Here is an 18806-nt window from a genome sequence, read left to right as displayed (position 1 = left end):
CATGGAATGTTCTTCCATTTGGTTGTGTCCTCTTTTATTTCGTTGAGCAGTGGTTTGTAGTTCTCCTTGAAGAGGTCCTTCACATCCCTTGTAAGTTGGATTCCTAGGTATTTTATTCTCTTTGTAGCAATTGTGAATGGGAGTTTACTCATGATTTGGCTCTCTGTTTGTCTGTTATTGGTGTATAAGAATGCTTGTGATTTCTGCACATTGATTTTGTATCCTGAGACTTTGCTGAAGTTGCTTAACAGCTTAAGGAGATTTTGGGCTGAGATGATGGGGTTTTCTAAATATACAATCATATCATCTGCAAACAGGAACAATTTGACTTCCTCTTTTCCTAATTGAATACCCTTTATTTCTTTCTCCTGCCTGATTGCCCTGGCCAGAACTTCCAACACTATGCAGTGTTGAATAGGAATGGTGAGAGAGGGCATCCCTGTCTTGTGCCAGTTTTCAAAGGGAATGCTTCCAGTTTTGCCCATTCAGTATGATATTGGCTGCGGGTTTGTCATAAATAGCTCTTATTATTTTGAAATACGTCCCATCAATACTTAATTTTTTTTTTTTTTTTGAGACGGAGTCTCGCTCTGTTGCCCAGGCTGGAGTGCAGTGGTGCGATCTTGGCTCACTGCAAGCTCCACCTCCCGGGTTCACGCCATTCTCCTGCCTCAGCCTCTGGAGTAGCTGGGACTACAGGTGCCCGCCACCGTGCCCGGCTAATTTTTTGTATTTTTAGTAGAGATGGGGTTTCACCATGGTCTCGATCTCCTGCCCTCGTGATCCACCCGCCTCAGCCTCCCAAAGTGCTGGGATTACAGGTGTAAGCCACCGCGTCCGGCCCATCAATACCTAATTTATTGAGCATTTTTAGCATGAAGGGCTGTTGAATTTTGTCAAAGGCCTTTTCTGCATCTATTAAGATAATCATGTGGTTTTTGTCTTTGGTTCTGTTTATATGCTGGATTACGTTTACTGATTTGTGTATGTTGAACCAGCCTTGCATCCCAGGGATGAAGCCCATTTGATCATGGTGGATAAGCTTTTTGATGTGCTGCTGGATTCGGTTTGCCAGTATTTTATTGAGGATTTTTGCATCGATGTTCATCCAGGATATTGATCTAAAATTCTCTTTTATATTTTCATTTTTCTGTACTGAAAAATATACAGAAGGTCACTTGAGGCCAAGAGTTCAAGGCTACAGTGAGCCATGATTGTCCCACTGTACTCCAGCCTGGGCAGCACAGCAAGCCCCAACTCAAAAAAAAAAAAAGGTGTGTGTGTGTGTGTGTGTGTGTGTGTGTATAAACACAATTCAAAAATAATTCTATGGGTCGGGCGCCGTGGCTCACGCCTATAATCCCAGCACTTTGGGAGGCCGAGGCAGGCGGATCACAAGGTCAGGAGATTGAGACCATCCTGGCTAACATGGTGAAACCCCGTCTCTATTAAAAAATACAGAAAATTAGCCAGGCGTGGTGGTGGACACCTGCAGTCCCAGCTACTCGGGAGGCTGAGGCAGGAGAATGGCATGAACCCGCGAGGTGGAGCTTGCAGTGAGTGGACATTGTGCCACTGCACTCCAGCCTGGGGGACAGAGCGAGACTCCATCTGAAAAAAAAAATAATAATTATTATTATTATAACTGTATAATTATAGAAATGTTACAAATATAGAAAATACAGTTTAATAATATGAAATAATTAATATTTATATTGTCATTATGTCTTTTTTTTTTTTTTTTTGAGACAGAGTTTCACTCTTTCACCCAGGCTGGAGTGAAATGGTGCAATCTCAGCTCATTGCAACCTCCGACTCCCGGGTTCAAGTGATTCTCCTGCCTCAGCCTCCCGAGTAGCTGGGATTACAGGTGCCTGCCACCACACCGGGCTGATTTTTGTATTTTTAGTAGCGATGGGGTTTCACCATGTTGGCCAGGCTGGTCTCAAACTCCTGACCTCAGGTAATCCACCCACCTCGGCCTCCCAAAGTGCTAGAATTACAGGCGTGAGCCACCACGCCCAGCTTGTCATTATGCCTTAAGGATCTTCTTATTTCTACAATTTTTCAAATCAAAGATGCATCAATTCAGCCTTGCAGTAAAAAAACGCAGTTCTTGGCTGGGTATGGTGGCTCATGCCTATAATCCCAGCACATTGGGAGGCCAAGGAGGGTGGATCGCCTGAGGTCAGGAGTTTGAGACCAGCCTGACCAACATGGTGAAACCCCATCTCTACTAAAAATACAAAAAATTAGCCAGACATGCTGGCGCACGCCTGTAATCCCAGCTACTAGGGAGGCTGAGGCAGGAGAATTGCTTGAACCTGGGAGGAGGTTGCAGTGAACTGAGATTGTGCCCACTGCACACCAGCCTGGGCAACAAGAGCAAAAACTCCATCTCAAAAAACAAACAAACAAAAAAAAACCACTTTTTTTTTTTTGATTCAAAGTCTCACTGTGTTGCCCAGGCTCGAGTACAATGGCGCAATCTCAGCTCACTGCAACTTCCACCTCCTGAGTTCAAGCTATTCTCCTGCCCCAGCCCCCCTAGTAGCTGGGATCACAGGTGCCCACCACCACGCCTGGCTAATTTTTGTATTTTTAGTAGAGACGGGGTTTCACCATGTTGGTCAGGCTGGTCTCAAACTCTTGACATCAGGTGATCCTGCCACCTCGGCCTCCCAAAGTGCTGGGATTACAGGCATAAGCCACTGCACCCAGCCAAAAAAATGTAGTTCTTAGTGCTAATATAACTAAAGATACAATACTTGAAATCCAGGGCTTAGGAATTTATAAATGGATGGAAGATATTAATTCTAAAATGTCACATTAGAAATACCTGTTATTAGTAATAATTAGTTGTAATGATACATTAATAATTTCCAAATCTCTTCTTTCCAAACACATACTGATCCAGAGTTTATACATTTATTAACATTATAGAACATGATGTATTTGATAAAATAAATGGCAAGTACAACAGTTTATCTCTTGGAATAAACAATACTGTACATATATGTATATATATGTAAGTTTTTCATTGTTTTGTGATGGAGTCTTGCTCTGTCACCCAAGCTGGGGTGCAGTGGCAAGATCTCAGTTCAGGGCAACCTCTGAATCCCCTGTTCAAGCAATTCTTCTGCCTCAGCCTCCTGAGTAGCTGGAATTACAGGTATGCACCACCACCACACCTGGCTAATTTTTTGTATTTTTAGTACAGATGGGGTTTCCCCATGTTAGTCAGGTTGGTCTTGAACTCCTTACCTCAAGTGATCCACCCACCTCGGCCTCCCAAAGTGCTGGGATTACAGGCGTGAGCCACTGCGCCCGGCCTACTGTACATATATTAAATCAGTGTTCTCATCACTATTCTGGAGCCAAAAAAATCTGCAAAATATATTTTCTCATAAGGAAATTCTAAAACATATTCATGACGTTATTTCTTTAGTGTAATAAATACTTAAGAATTTCAGAACCAGTAGTAATTTCAATAGATGAAATAAAAATAAAGTATTTTCATTTGTGGTAATTGTAACTAGAGTAAGTATATCTACCTCCTCCTCTTCTGCTACTTGTGATTCACGAAGAGCCGTTGGGAATACTCGAGGGGTAAAGTTGATTTTAATACTGCCAACAGAGCGAGGAGCAGGAATACTGTCTTCCTTTACCTTCTCAGTAAATATATTTTCTGAATTTCTCCCTTCAAAAACAATGGTAGCAAACAAGTCACTTATTTCTCATTTTCTAGTTAACAATCAGCTGATAAAGTAATTACACATCAAAGCTCACCCCCAAATCCTAAACAAATAAATCAAATATATTTTCTGCAAGAAAAGAATGCAAAATTTAGAACTGATAATATGGCAGCTAATGACCTACCTGCTCTTTATCAATGGCCTCAGCTACCTTTCTGGGGTTCTCTTTGTAAAACCACAGTGTTTAATTCACATCAACTCCAAGGGAGGATACTCTAGGCAACTCTACATCAACTCTAGAAAAGGGCACATAGGCAAAACCACCACTGCCAATACCACCTCTATCTCCTTAAACTCTATAGCAATGTCTCCTGTATACTTTATTTCCTACATGCTTTCTTATAATAGTGTAAGAGGTTTTAGCTATCAAAGAGAACTAATGAGAACTGGCAAGGATGGGTGCAGTGGCTCATGTCTATAATCACAGCAGTTTGGGAGGCCAAGGCAGGCCAATCACCTGAGGTCAGGAGTTCAAGGCCAGCCTGGCCAACACAATGAAACCCTGTCTCTACTAAAAATATAAAAATTAGCCAGGCCTGTGGCACGTACCTATAATCCCAGCTACTCAGGAGGCTGAGGCAGGAGACTTGCTTGAACCTGGGAGGCAGAGGTTACAGTTAGCCAAGATCGTGCCATACACTCCAGCCTGGGCGACAGAGTGAGACTCCGTCTCCAACAAACAAATAAACAAAAACTAGGAAAGGGTCTTGACTAGACATTTCAAAGGACTGGGGCAAGGGGGGAGGGAGCACTCTTAGACTCAAAGATGAAAGCCAAATAATGTGATAACAGAGGTGATCCCATCAGCCAGGATGGCCTTGTGGAACACAGCCATTGACTACTGTTGCATAACAAAGTATTACATTAAAGAGAACTAAATTTTTATCTTTATTTGATCTGTACATTTGGGGCTTTATTTTACAATGCTCGGCTTGAACCTACCTAGTACAAGTTCCCAATAATTTTATATCCAAGTTAACTGTTGCTCACTCATAATGGCAAAAGACATTTCTAGGTATGTAAGAACTCAGCCAACACTACCTAGTCATCTTTTGTGAATACATTACTCAAAGAAATGTTCCAGAACACAGAGAAATAACATTAAGAACCCAGGAGTGGGGAATTTGAGAGCAAAATGAAAAAGGATGGGTTTTCTAAAGCAGTGGAGAACACACTAAAAATGTTGTAAATAACATCTTTTTTTTTTAGAGACAGGATTATTACCATCACCGAGGCTGGCGTGCAGTGATGCAATCACAGCACACTGCAGCCTTGAGCCCCTTGGCTCAAGCAATCCTCCCATCTCAGCCTCTCAAGAGCAGGGACTACAGGTGCACACCACCATACGTGGCTAATTTTGTGTTTGTATGCTTTTTTGTAGAGATGGGGTCTTGTTTTGTTGCCCAGGCTGGTCTTGAACTTCTGGGCTCAAGCAATCCTCCCATCTTGGCCTCTCAAAGTGCTGAGATTACAGGTATGAGCCACCACGCCCAGTATGTAAATAATTTTTTTTTTTTTTTTTTTTTGAGGCAGAGTCTCGGTCTGTCCCCCGAGGCTGGAGTGCAGTGGCGCCATCTCAGCTCACTGCAAGCGCCGCCTCCCGGGTTCATGCCATTCTCCTGCCTCAGCCTCCCGAGTAGCTGAGATTACAGGCGCCCGCCACCATGTCCGGCTAATTTTTTGTATTTTTAGTAGAGATGGGGTTTCACCGTGTTAGCCAGGACGGTCTCGATCTCCTGACCTCGTGATCAGGCCGCGCCTGGCCTGTAAATAATATTTTTAAATAGTAATATAAAAGAAGGAAAATAGGTCTGGGCGCGGCGGCTCACGCCTGTAATCCTAGCACTTTGGGAGGCTGAGGCGGGTGGATCACTTGAGGTCAGCAGTTGGAGACCAGCTTGGCCAACATAGTGAAACCTCATCTCTACTAAAAATACAAAAAATAAGTCAGGGGTGGTGGCAGGCACCTGTAATCCCAGCTATTTGGGAAGCTGAGGCAAGAGAATCGCTTGAACCTGGGAGGCAGAGCCTGCAGTGAGCCAAGATCACGCCACTGCACTCCAGCCTGGACAACAGAGCAAGTCTCACTGAAAAAAAAAAAAAAAAAAAAAAGGAAAAGGAAAATAGAATAGAAAGTAAAAATGAAGCATACTTCATTTTACCTCAGATTACTAATAATACTAATGATTAATACGATATAGAACATGCAGGAAATCATCACTATTATACCATGAGGAGAACTAAAAAAAACTAGATTGCTACAGAAAAACAAATCTTCATGTGTTTATAAAAAATATTAAAGTGACCACTAGTTACAGTAAAAATAAGATATATAATTTTCAAACTCATATATCTAATTTACAAACTCTTCTATTTGCTATTTGCAAATTGCAAAACATAAAAAAGAAATTTGCTGTTTGTAACAACACAGGTTAAAACTTTTACTACAAAGTTTTACATGCAATTTTATGAAAAGGTAAAATGTTATGAACACATACAAATTCTTGATAAAAAATAAATAAAGAAAAGGTTCAATATATAGTTCAGTTTCAAAAGTAGGTAAAGGAAAGGCTTCATCACCGAACTTAAAGCCAGGGTCATCTCAAAAGCTGACACAAAGCTGTTTGGAAAGATTTTAGATGCAAATAGATTAATATCAATGGCTGGAGACTGGAAATTTAATGCTGATATAGGTACAGAGGTGGGGAGGTGGAAATGAAACTAGAATCATAGAAGGGCAGGACCTCCCGGGTTCAAGCGATTCTCCTGCCTCAGCCTCCTGAGTAGCTGGAATTACAGACGTGCACCACCATGCCCAGCTAATTTTTTTGTATTTTTAGTAGACACGGGTTTCACCATGTTGGCCAGGCTGGTCTCGAACTCCTGACCTCATGAGCCACCCACCTCGGCCTCCCAAAGTGCTGGGATTACAGGCGTGAGCCACCATGCCCAGTGGGCGTCACTCTTAGTGAAAAGGATGCTTATATGATCTCTGCTCACTAATCTTAGAAAGTGAAGCTTGGAAACAATGTCTCTTGTAAGAAATTGAGGCTCCAGGTATTCCTCATCAACAAGTCTTTTGCAAATAAGAATATATGATATTTCCTCATACATACACACTAAGAAGATTTTGCAGAAGATTAGCGGTCAGGCAAAAAAGCACAATTCACAAGAGGAAACAATCCAGTATGAGGAACAATCAGCAGACACAACAAATAAGACGACTGGCTCCCCAAGACTTTGAAATAGCACAACAATCTGAAAGAGATTAATCATTTTAAACATAGTTACTTAAAGCCAGTAAAGACAGGCTAACATCAATAATGAAAACTAAGAAGCTAGTGACAAAGAACAGAGAGGTGTGAAAAAAAAAGTTTTTTTTGTTTTTTTTTTTTTTGAGACAGTGTCTTGCTCTGTCGCCCAGGCTGGAGTGCAGTGGCATGATCTCGGCTCACTGCTAGCTCTGCCTCCCGGGTTCATGCCATTCTCCTGCCTCAGCCTTCCGAGTAGCTGGGACTACAAGCACCCACCACCACGTCCAGCTAATTTTTTGTACTTTTAGTAGAGACGGGGTTTCACCGTGTTAGCCAGAATGGTCTCCATCTCCTGACCTCATGATCCGCCCGCCTCGGCCTCCCAAAGTGCTGGGATTACAGGCATGAGCCACCGTGCCTGGCCAAAAAACAGAACTTTCAAAATGAAAAATATTGTCACTGAAATTAAAAACATCTTGGACAAGTATAACATAAAATTAGTCACGGTTGAAGAAAATTTATAAACTAGAAGATAGATCTGAGGATATTATACAGAACATAGCTGAGGAAGATAAAGAGAATACAAGAAAGTTGGCCAGGTGCGGTGGCTCACGCCTGTAATCCCAGCATTTTGGGAGGCCAAGACAGGTAGATCACTTGAGGTCAGGAACTCAAGATCAGCGTGGCCAATGTGGTGAAACCCCGTGTCTACTAAAAATACAAAAATTAGCCTGGTGTGGTGGTGCACATCTGTAGTCCTAGCCACTAAGGAGGCTGAGGCAGGAGAATTGCTTGAACCCAGGAGGCGGAGGTTGCAGTGAGCTGAGATCGTGCCACTGCACTCCTGCCTGGACGACAGAGCAAGACTCCGTTTCAAAAAAAAAAAGAAAAACATCTGTGTAATTTGAAAATATATATTGAAAACAAGAGAATAATGTAATATTTGTTTGTTTTGGTTTTTGTTTTTGAGACAGTCTCACTGTCACCCAGGCTAGAGTGCAGTGGCACGATCTTGGCTCATTGCAGCCTCTGCCTCCTGGGTTCAAGCAATTCTCATGCCTCAGTATCCCAAGTAGCTGGAATTACAGCTATGTGCCACCACAGCCAGCTAATTTTTGTATTTTTAGTAGAGATGGGGTTTCACCATGTTGGCCAGGCTGGTCTCGAACTCCTGGTCCCAAGTAATTCGCCCACCTCAGCCTCCCAAAGTGCTGAGATTACAGGCATGAGCCAAGAAGGTAATATTTGAAGACAATAGTTTTGAAATTCCCAGAATTGATGAATGACAAAGTTCTTTGAGTGACAGTATGCTCCAAGTGATGATATTATGAGATAAATAAATATAAAATTGAACTTATACTAATGAACCCATAATATACCAAGGGAAAGAATTTTAAAACAACCAGAAACAAAGGATAGATTACTTTATTAAGGATCAAGCTAGATCCATTGTACTTCATCCTGGGTGACGGGTGAGATCCTGTCTCAAAAAAAAAAAAATATTAGAAATTAATAAATTATATAATTATAGATAAAGTAGAGATAAGTAAATAAAAACTTTACGGAAATGAATTTGAATAGATAAAATGCACAATTTAGAAGACAAATTACCAAAATTGACTTTGGAAAATTTCAATAATCAATAACTATTATAGAAACTAAATCTATTTAAAAAAAAAAAACCTCCATAAAAAAACTCCAGACCTAGACAGTTTTAGGGGAAGTTTTACTAAACTTTAAAGCAACAGATATTTCTCTTATCTAACTATATTGTTTCAAATAGTAGAAAAAGAAAAATGCTCTATAGTATATGGGTCTGGTATAATTTGGTATACAATCTAGACAAGAACAGTATGAGGAATGAAAAACATAACTGAACCTCAATATGAAGATAAATGTGACAATTGCTTATAAAATATTAGCAAATTGCTTATAAAATATTAGCTTATAAAATATTAGCATATATATATATATATTCAATCTAAATGACTTTTTTTGTTTTTGTTTTTTTAAGACAGGGTCTCATTCTGTCGCCCACACTGGAGCGCAGTGGCGCGATCTTGGCTCACTGCAGTCTCCACCTCCTGGGTTCAAGTGATTCTCCTGCCTCAGCCTCCTGAGTAGCTGGGACTACAGGCGCACGCCACCAGGCCTGGCTAATTTTTGCATTTTTAGTAGAGACAGGGTTTCGCCATGTTGCCCAGGGTGGTCTGGAACTCCTAACCTCAGGTGATCTGCCCACCTCAGGCTCCCAAAGTGCTGGGATTACAGGCGTGAGCCACCATGACCAGGCTCTAAATGACTTTTCAACATGCCAAGCCTCACTGTTAAAGTTGTAAAGACATATAACCTGGTGGAAATAGCACAGGTTTCAGATGCAGACCAGATCTGGGTTCAAATCCCACAAGTTTACTTATTCATAGTTTTTTTTTTTTTTCTGAACATCTATTTCCTCTAAAATAAGAATAGCAGCACTTAGACTGAAGTGTTGTGAAGACTGAGTGACCCAAGCAATAAAATCCCCTGGCACATAGTAGTCACCTAATAAATGTTAATTATTATTATTATATATGTGATTTTACACTAAAATGTTAAATTTATAGGAATTCAGTAATGATTTATGTGAGGAAAATACTAAATATTTCTTTTTTTTTTTTTTTGAGACGAAGTTTTACTCTTGCTGCCCAGGCTGGAGTGCAATGGCACGATCTCGCTTCACTGCAACCTCCACCTCCTGGGTTCAAGCGATTCTCCTGCCTCAGCGCCTCCCGAATAGCTGGGATTATTGGTACCCACCACCACACCCAGCTAGTTTTGTATTTTTAGTAGAGACAGGGTTTCTCCATGTTGGTCAGGCTAGTCTTGAACACCCGACTTCAGGTGATCTGCCCGCCTCAGCCTCCCAAAGGTCTGGAATTACATGCGTGAGCCACTGCACCCGGCAGAAAATGCATCCAAAACAAAGTTTAATATTCTAAAATTAGATAAAATCAAACTCGTAGCTTTCAGTATAGAATTATATTCTGTGGGAGATAGGAGGGAAAACGGCAGATCGGAGACAGGATTAATATGCAGCTGCCAATTGGATGGACAGAACAGCATCTGGACACTCACGTTGTGAACTTTTACTCCAAGAATCACTTCAGGAACGCCACAAGAAACACCGTAGGAAAACTGAAAGAATTCACAGACCCAGACTGGATTAAGAAAATGTGGCACATACACACCATGGAATACTCTGCAGCCATAAAAAATGATGAGTTCATGTCCTTTGTAGGGACATGGATGAAACTGGAAAACATCATTCTCAGTAAACTATCGCAAGGACAAAAAACCAAACACCGCATGTTCTCACTCATAGGTGGGAATTGAACAATGAGAACTCATGGACACAGGAAGGGGAACATCACACTCTGGGGACTGTTGTGGGGTGGGGGGAGGGGGGAGGGACAGCATTAGGAGATATACCTAATGCGAAGTGATGAGTTAATGGGTGCAGCAAACCAACATGGCACATGGATACATATGTAACAAACCTGCACATTGTGCACATGTACCCTAAAACTTAAAGTATAATAATAAAATTAAAAAAAAAAAAAAGAATTCACAGACCCTTTGAAAGAAGTGGTTTGCTGCTGCAAATGCCCTGAGACAGCTGAAAAACTGTGAGTTCCCAAAGTGTGAGGGAGGAAAAGGTCAGTCTCTGAACATACATTCCCACTGGGGAACCTGAAAATCCAGATCACAGGGGAAGGATTTAACTTTACCCTGAGCTGAAATAGATTTAGGTATCTGAGCAAAATATAAAAGTAGAAGCAGCAGCAGGAAGAGCCCTACAGGCACTTCCATCCCCAGCTGGAGACCAAGGAAGCCATTCCTGGCCTGCTCTCACAGAGGTCCTTGGAGACAAGAAGGCAGCCAGTGGAACTGGGGCAGGACAGCAGGGTGAAGGAAGCTTGTAGCTGAACTTTGAGCAGGAATTTTCCTAAGCAAAAATTGGTGGCAGGGGGAGCAAATGGGAAGTACAGATGCGAGTGCAGAAGCCACAGCCAATAGTGTGGGCAGGCAGGGACTGGGGAGGCCTAAGAGCCCTCTTGCTTTCTCAGTGGCAAGGCTTATAGTCTGCGGCAAGATCTCAGCCCTGCTCACCGACTGCCTGGATATAAACTCTGGCATGGCTGGAGTGAGACTGGCCTTGGTGGCTGTCTGGGAGCTAGGTGAGGCCTGTCACTGCCGGCTTTCCCCCACCTCCCTGGTGACCTGTATGGCACAGCAGAGGCAGCCATAATGCCCCTGGGAACATAACTCCATTGGCCTGAGAATCCCCTCCACCCCCACTGTGGCCACAGCAAGCCCCACCCAAGGGGAGTCTGAGCCCAGACCCAACTAACCTTGCCCCCACCTGATGGTTTTTCTCTACCTGCTCTATGGCCCTGCCCATCACCTGAGAAACCTGAGTACTTGTCCCCACCAACATCAAGATTATATCTCTCTTCTGTACTGCAGCTGGTGCCCTCTTGAAAGTGCCACCTCCTGGCTGGAGCCCAACCAACTCAAGCCACCATAGCAACTCATAACAGAACAACCTTGCTCCAAAGAAGGAGAAAACAACAGCTAATTCCACTTCCTGCAACACCCTGTCTAGCGAGAGGTCCTGAATCTGTCCACGTGACAACTCCACTGCTAGCATAACCAGTACTTGCAGTGCACTAAACGAAATTACAACAAAAGACTCCACCAGAATCCACTTCACTCACCTGCCACCACCAGAACAGGTGCTGGTATCCATGGCTGGGAGACCTGCGGATCACATCACAGGGCTCTTTGCAGACATTCCCCAGCACCAGCCTGGGGCCCAACTGGGTGGCTAGAAAATAGAAGGGCAATAACAATCACCGCAGTCTGGCTCTCAGGAAGCCCCATCCCCAGTGGCAGGGGGAGGGCACCACATCAAGGGAACACCCATGGGACAGAAGAATCTGAACAGTAGCCCTCGAGTTTCAGATCTTACCACTGAAACCATCTACTCAAATGAGAAGGAACCAGAAAAGTAATTCTAGTAATATGACAATACAAGGTTCTGTAACACCCCCAAAAGATCATACTAGCTCTCCAGCAATGGATCTAAACTAAGAAGAAATCTGTGAATTGCCAGATAAATAATTCAGAAGGTTGATTACTAAGCTCTTCAAGGAGGCACTAGAGAAAGGCGAAAATCAACTTAAAGAAATTTAAAAAAAAAAGCAGGATATGAATGGAAAAGTCTCCAGAGAAATAGATATTATAAAGAAAAAATAATCAAAACTTCTGGAAATGAAAGACACACTTAAAGAAATGCAAAATACACTGGAAAGTATCAACAACAGATTTGAACAAGTAGAAGAAATAACTTCAGAGCTCAAAGACAAGGTTTTCAAATGAACCTAATCCAACAAAGACAAAGAAAAAAAGAATTTTAAAAAATGAACAAAGCCTCCAAGAAATCTGAGATTATGTAAATGAGCAAACATAAGAATAACTGATGCTCCTAAGGCAGAAGGGAAATCTAAAAGTTTGGAAAACATACTTGAGGGAATAATCGAGAAAAGCTTCCATGGTCTTGCTAGAGATCTAGACATCCAAATACAAGAAGCTCAGAGAACACCTGGGGAATTCATTGCAAAAAGATCATTGCCTAGGTACACAGTCATCACATTGTCTAAAGTAAAGATGAAAGAAAGAATCTTAAGAGCTGTGAGGCAAGGTTGGGCGCGGTGGCCCACACCTGTAATCCCAGCACCTTTGGGAGGCCACGGTGGGTAGATCACGAAGTCAGGAGTTCGAGACCAGCCTGGCCAACCAAGATGGTGAAACCCCATCTCTACTAAAAATACAAAAATTAGCCAGGCGTGGTGGCGGATGCCTGTAATCCCAGCTATTCAGGAGGCTGAGGCAGGAGAATTGCTTGAACCCAGGAGTTGGAGGTTGCAGTGAGCCGAGATAGTGCTACTGCACTCTACCCTGGGTGACAGAGCAAGACTCTGTCTCAAAAGAGCTGTGAGGCAAAAGCATCAGGTAATGTGTAAAGGAGAACCTATCAGATTAACAGCAGATTTCTTAGCAGAAGCCCTGCAAGCCTGAAGGGATGGGGGTCCTATCTTTAGCCTCTTTAAACAAAATAATTATCAGCTAAGAATTTTGTATCCAGTGAAACTAAGCTTCATAACCAGAGGTGAGATAAAGTCTTTTTCAAACAAACAAATGCTGAATTTGTCATTACCATGCCAGCACTACAATAAATGCTAAAAGAAGTTTTAATATTGAAACAAAACCTCAAAATGTACCAAAATAGAACCTCCTTAAAGCATAAATCTCACAGGACCTATAAAACAATAACACAATGAAAAAAAAAATAAGATACAGCAACAACTAGCATGATGAATAGAACAGTACCTCACATCTCAATACTGACGTTGAATGTAAATGGCCTAAACACTCCACTTAAAACATACAGAATGTCAAATGGGTAAAAATCAACCAACCAAGTAAGTCTTTTAACAGACTTGCCTAACATATAAGGACTTATAAACAAGGTGGAAAAAGATATTCCATGCAAATGGACACCAAAGTCAGCAGGAGTAGCTATTCTTTTTTCTTTCTTTTTTTTTTTTTGAGACAGAGTCTCCTTCTGTTGCCCAGGCTGGAGTGCAGTGGCACAATCTTGGCTCACTGCAACCTCTGCCTCCTGAGGTCAAGCGATTCTCCTGCCTTAGCCTTCCAAGTAGCTGGGACTACAGGCGCATGCCACCACGCCTGGCTAATTTTTGTATTTTTAGTAGAGACAGAGTTTCACCATGTTGGCCCGGCTGGTCTCAAACTCCTGACCTCGTGATCTGCCCGCCTCAGCCTCCCAAAGTGCTGGGATTATAGGCGTGAGCCACTGCGCCTGGCCAGGAGTAGCTATTCTTACACAAAACAAAGCAGACTTTAAAGCAACAACAGTTTGAAAAGATAAAAAAGGACATTATATAATGATAAAAGAATTAGTCCAACAGGAAAATACCACAATCCTAAATATTTATGCACCTAACACTGGAACTCTCAAATTTATTTATTTATTTATTTATTTACGTTTTTTTTTTTTTTTTTTGAGACAGAGTCTGACTCTGTCGCCCAGGCTGGAGTGCCGTGGCGTAGTCTCGGCTCACTGCAACCTCCACCTCCAGATTCAAGCAATTCTCCTGCCTCAGCCTCCCGAGTAGCTGGGACTACAGGTGCCCGCCACCACGCCCAGCTAATTTTTTGTACTTTTAGTAGAGATGGGGTTTTACCATGTTAGCCAGAATGGTCTCGATCTCATGACCTTGTGATCCACCCGCCTAGGCCTCCCAAAGTGCTGAGATTACAGGCGTGAGCCACCGCGCCTGGCCCATCTCAATAAATTTAAGAAAATCAAAATTATATCAAATACTCTCTAAGACCACAGTGGAATAAAACTGGATATTGACTTCAAAAGGAACACTCAAAACTGTACAAATATATGGAAATTACATAACCTGTCCCTGAATGATCTTTGGGTCAACAATGAAATCAAGATGGAAATTTTAAAAGTCTTTGAACTGAACGATAATAGTGACACAACCAGTCAAAACCTCTGGGATACAGCAAAAGCAGTGCTAAGAGGAAAGTTCATAGCACTAAATGCCTACATCAAAAAGTCTGAAAGAGCATAAACAGACAATCTAGGCTCACACCTGAAGAAACTAGAGAAAAAAGAACATATCAAACCCAAACCCAGAAGAAAAGAAATAACAAAGATCAGAGCAGAACTAAATGAAACTGAAAGAAAAAAAAATACAAAAGAAAAATTAAACAAAAAGTTGGTTCTTTGAAAAGACAAACAAAACTGATAGACCATTAGTAAGATTAACCCAGAAAAGAATAAGATCCAAATAAGCTCGATTAGAAATGAAATGAGAGAAATTACAACAAATACCACAGGGATACAAATGATCATTCAAGGCTACTATGAATACCTTTGTGCGCAAACTAGAAAACCTAGAGGAGATGGATAAATTCCTAAACCTAGAAGGAATTAAACAATCTTCCCAGATTAAGCCAGGAAGAAATAGAAACTCAGAATAGACCAATAACAAGTAGGGAGATTGAAACAGTAATTTAAAAATGGCCAACTAAAAAAAGTCCAGGAGTAGACAGATTCACAGCTGATTTTTTTTTTTTTTTTAAGACAGGGTCTTGCTCTGTTGCCCCCAGGCTGGAATGCAGTGGTGAGATCTCGGCTCACTGCAACCTCCATCTCCAGGTTCAAGCGATTCTCCTGCCTCAGCTTCCCGAGTAGATGGGATTACAGGCATGTGCCACCACACCCTGCTAATTTTTGTATTTTTAGTTAGATGAGGTTTCACCATGTTGGGTAGGCTGGTCTCGAGCTCCTGACCTCAGGAGATTGCCTGCCTTGGCCTCCCAAAGGCTGGGATTAGAGGTATGAGCCATGTGCCCGGCCCAGCAGCTGAATTCTAACAGACATTCAAAGAGAACTGGTACCAATCCTATTAAAACTATTTCAAAAGGTAAGGAGGAAATCCTCCCTAAATCATTCTATAAAGCTAGTACTACCCTAATACCAAAACCAGGAAAAGACATAACAACAAAAAAGAAAACTACAGACCAATATCCCTGATGAACATAGATGTAACACTCCTCAACCAAATACTAGCTAACCAAATGCAACAGCATATCAAAAAGGTAACACACCATGATTAAGCGGGTTTCATACCAGGGATGCAGAGCTGCTTTAACATACACACACAAAAAATCAATAAATATAATACACCACATAAACAGAACTCAAAACAAAAATCATACGATCATCTCAATAAATGCAGAAAAAGCATTTGAGGCCGGGCGTGGTGGCTCATGCCTGTAATCCCAGCACTTCGGGAAGCCGAGGCAGGTGGATCATTTGAGGTCAGGAGTTTTGAGGCCAGCCTGGCCAACATGGCGAGACCCTGTCTCTACTAAAAAATACAAAAAATTAGCTAGGTGTTGTGGTGCACACTTGTAATCCCAGATACTGGGGAGGTTGAGGCAGGAGAATTGCTTGAATTTGGGAGGCAGAGGTTGCAGTGAGCCAAGATCATGCCACTGCACTCCAGCCTAAGGAACAGAGTGAGACTGTCACACACACACACACACACACACACAAAGCATTTGACAAAATCCAACATCCCTTTATGACTAAAACCCTCAGCAAAATGGGCATAGAAGGGACATACCTTAAGGTAATAAAAGCCATCTTTGACAAACCCATGGGCATTATTATAATGAACAGTGAAAAGGTGAAAGTGTTTCCCCTGAGAACTGGAACAAAACAAGGATGTGCACTTTCACCAACTCTATTTAACACAGTACTGGAAGTCCTAGCCAGAGCAATCAGACAAGAGAAAGAAAGAGCATCTAAATCAGTAAGGAGGAAGTCAAGTTGTCACTGTTCACCAATGATATGACCGTATACCTAGAAAATCCTAAAGATTCATCCAAAAAGCTCCTAGATCTGATATATGAATTCAAGTAAAGTTTCAGAATACAAAATCAATGTACACAAATCAGTAGCACTACTATACACCAACAAGGACCAGGCTGAGAATCACATCAAGATCTCAACCTCGCCTCCCTCCCTCCCTCCCTCCCTCCCTCCCTCCCTCCTTTCTTTCTTTCTCTTTCCCTCTCTGGCCCAGGCTACAATCTACTCGGCTTGCTGCTGCCCGCGCTGCCGACTGCCTGGGACTGCCGGCGCGCGCGACCGCTGCCTGCCTTTTCTCCTTTCGCTGCAGGCACGCGTTCGCCATCTTGGCCACGCTGGTCGCCAACTCCTGACACCGAGTGCTCTGCCCGCCTCAGCCTCCCGAGGTACTGGGACTACAGACGGAGTCTCTCTCACCCAGTGCTCGGTGTTGCCCGGGCTGGAGTGCGGTGGTGTGGTCTGGCCTCGCGGCAGCCTCTGCCCCCCCAGCCGCCTGCCTTGGCCTACCAGGGTGCTGGGATTGCAGCCCCTGCCCGGCCACCCATCGTCTGGGAGGTGAGGAGCGCCTCTGCCCGGCCACCCATCGTCTGGGAGGTGAGGAGCGACTCTGCCCGGCCACCCATCGTCTGGAAAGTGAGAAGCGCCTCTGCCTGGCTGCCCCATCTGGGAAGTGAGGAGTGCCTCTGCCCGGCCACCCATCGTCTGGGAAGTGAGGAGCGCCTCTGCCCGGCCACCCATCGTCTGGGAAGTGAGGAGCGCCTCTGCCCGGCCACCCATCGTCTGGGAAGAAGTGCGGAGCGTCTCTGCCTGGCCGCCCCGTCTGGGAAGTGAGGAGCTCCTCTGCCCAGCCGCCCCGTGTCTGGGTAGAAGTGAGGAGCTCCTCTGCCTGGCCGCTCCGTCTGGGAGGTCTACCACGGAGGCCAGAAGCAATGTGGGGGCTGGACGTGGTGGCTCACGCCTGTGGTCCCGGCACTCTGGGGGGCGAGGCGGGTTGATCACTTCGGGCTAGGAGTTCGAGACCAGTCTGGCCAACTTGGCGAAACATGAAGAATACAACAGACAAACCAACCAACCAACTCAGTGACAACAAAACAGGTCTACCCTGGAGTCATACTCTAATTTTTTCTATTTTCCTCCCTTTCTGATCCTTTATCCCACTTTCTTTTTCTTCCTCTTCCTTCTCCCTCTTCTTTGTCAAATAGAGGATTGAGTTATTATCACTGATCCATATAAAGTCCCTCTCTCATTTATTTTAACTCCCACCCCCATTTCTATTCCCCGACTTCCCATGTGCAACCTTCCTAATATGTTTGATACGCATCTTTTTGTTTGTATGTATTTTTAGAAAATGTTTATTGTTTTTGTATGCAAAAAAAATTAATAAAAAAAAAAAACAGATGTTTATAAAACATCTTGGAAGAACCCAAAAAAAAAAAAAAAAAGATCTCAACCTCTTTTACAACAGCTGCAAAAAAACCCAAAAAACAAAACTAAAAACCAAAAAACTTCGGAATATACCTAACTAAAGAGGTGAAAGGAAAACTACAAAACACTGCTGAAAGAAATCATAAATGACACAAACAAATGGAAATACATCCCATGCTCACAGATGGGTAGAATCAATATTTTGAAAATGACCATACTGCCAAAAGTAATCTACAAATTCAATGCAATTCCCATCAAAATATCATCATCATTCTTCACAGAACTAGAAAAAACAATCCTAAAATTCATATAGAACAAAAAAAGCCCACATAGCCAAAGCAAGACTAAGCAAAAAGAACAAATCTGGGGGGATCACATTACCTGACTTCAAACTATACTACAAGGCCATAGTTACCAAAACAGTATAGTACTGGTATAAAAACAGGCACACAGGCCAATGGAACAGAATAGAGAACCCAGACATAAAGCCAAATATAGCCAACCAATCTTTGACAAAGCAAACAAAACCATAAAGTGGGGAAAGGACAACCTATTCAACAAATGGTGCTGGGATAATTGGCAAACCACATGTAGGAGTATGAAACTGGATGCTCATCTCTCCCCTAACACAAAAATTAACTCAAGATGGATCAAAGACTTAAGTCCAAGACCTGAAATGATAAAAATTCTAGAAGATAACACTGGAAAAACCCTTCTAACACTGGTTTAGGCAAATACTTGATGGCCAAGAATCCAAAAGCAAATGAAACAAAAACAAAGATAAATAGATGGGACTTAATTAAACTAAAAAGCTTCTGCACAGCAAAAGAAATAATCAGCACAGTAAAC

The 18806-nt window shown here is 42.7% G+C and overlaps 1 protein-coding gene across 8 annotated transcripts in view; it reads right to left on the bottom strand.

Moving 5' to 3' along the window:
• The window catches only part of DNAAF4 (dynein axonemal assembly factor 4), an 83954-nt gene that overhangs the window by 35262 nt on the left and 29886 nt on the right, over nt 1-18806 (bottom strand). For all 8 annotated transcript variants that reach the window (XR_010120805.1, XR_008657816.2, XM_055279221.2 and 5 more), the window contains exon 5: nt 3555-3700. Coding sequence is in view for 6 of the 8 variants with exons in the window: in XM_055279221.2 (XP_055135196.1) it covers nt 3555-3700 (146 nt within the window). In the remaining 2 variants the exon portion in view is untranslated. The remainder of the gene's footprint in view (nt 1-3554; nt 3701-18806) is intronic.

The sequence above is a fragment of the Symphalangus syndactylus genome, chromosome 5 (assembly GCF_028878055.3).
Source record: "Symphalangus syndactylus isolate Jambi chromosome 5, NHGRI_mSymSyn1-v2.1_pri, whole genome shotgun sequence".
NCBI lineage: Eukaryota > Metazoa > Chordata > Mammalia > Primates > Hylobatidae > Symphalangus > Symphalangus syndactylus.
Note: the sequence above shows the minus strand (reverse complement) of the source record. Positions and strands in the feature narration are given on the sequence as shown.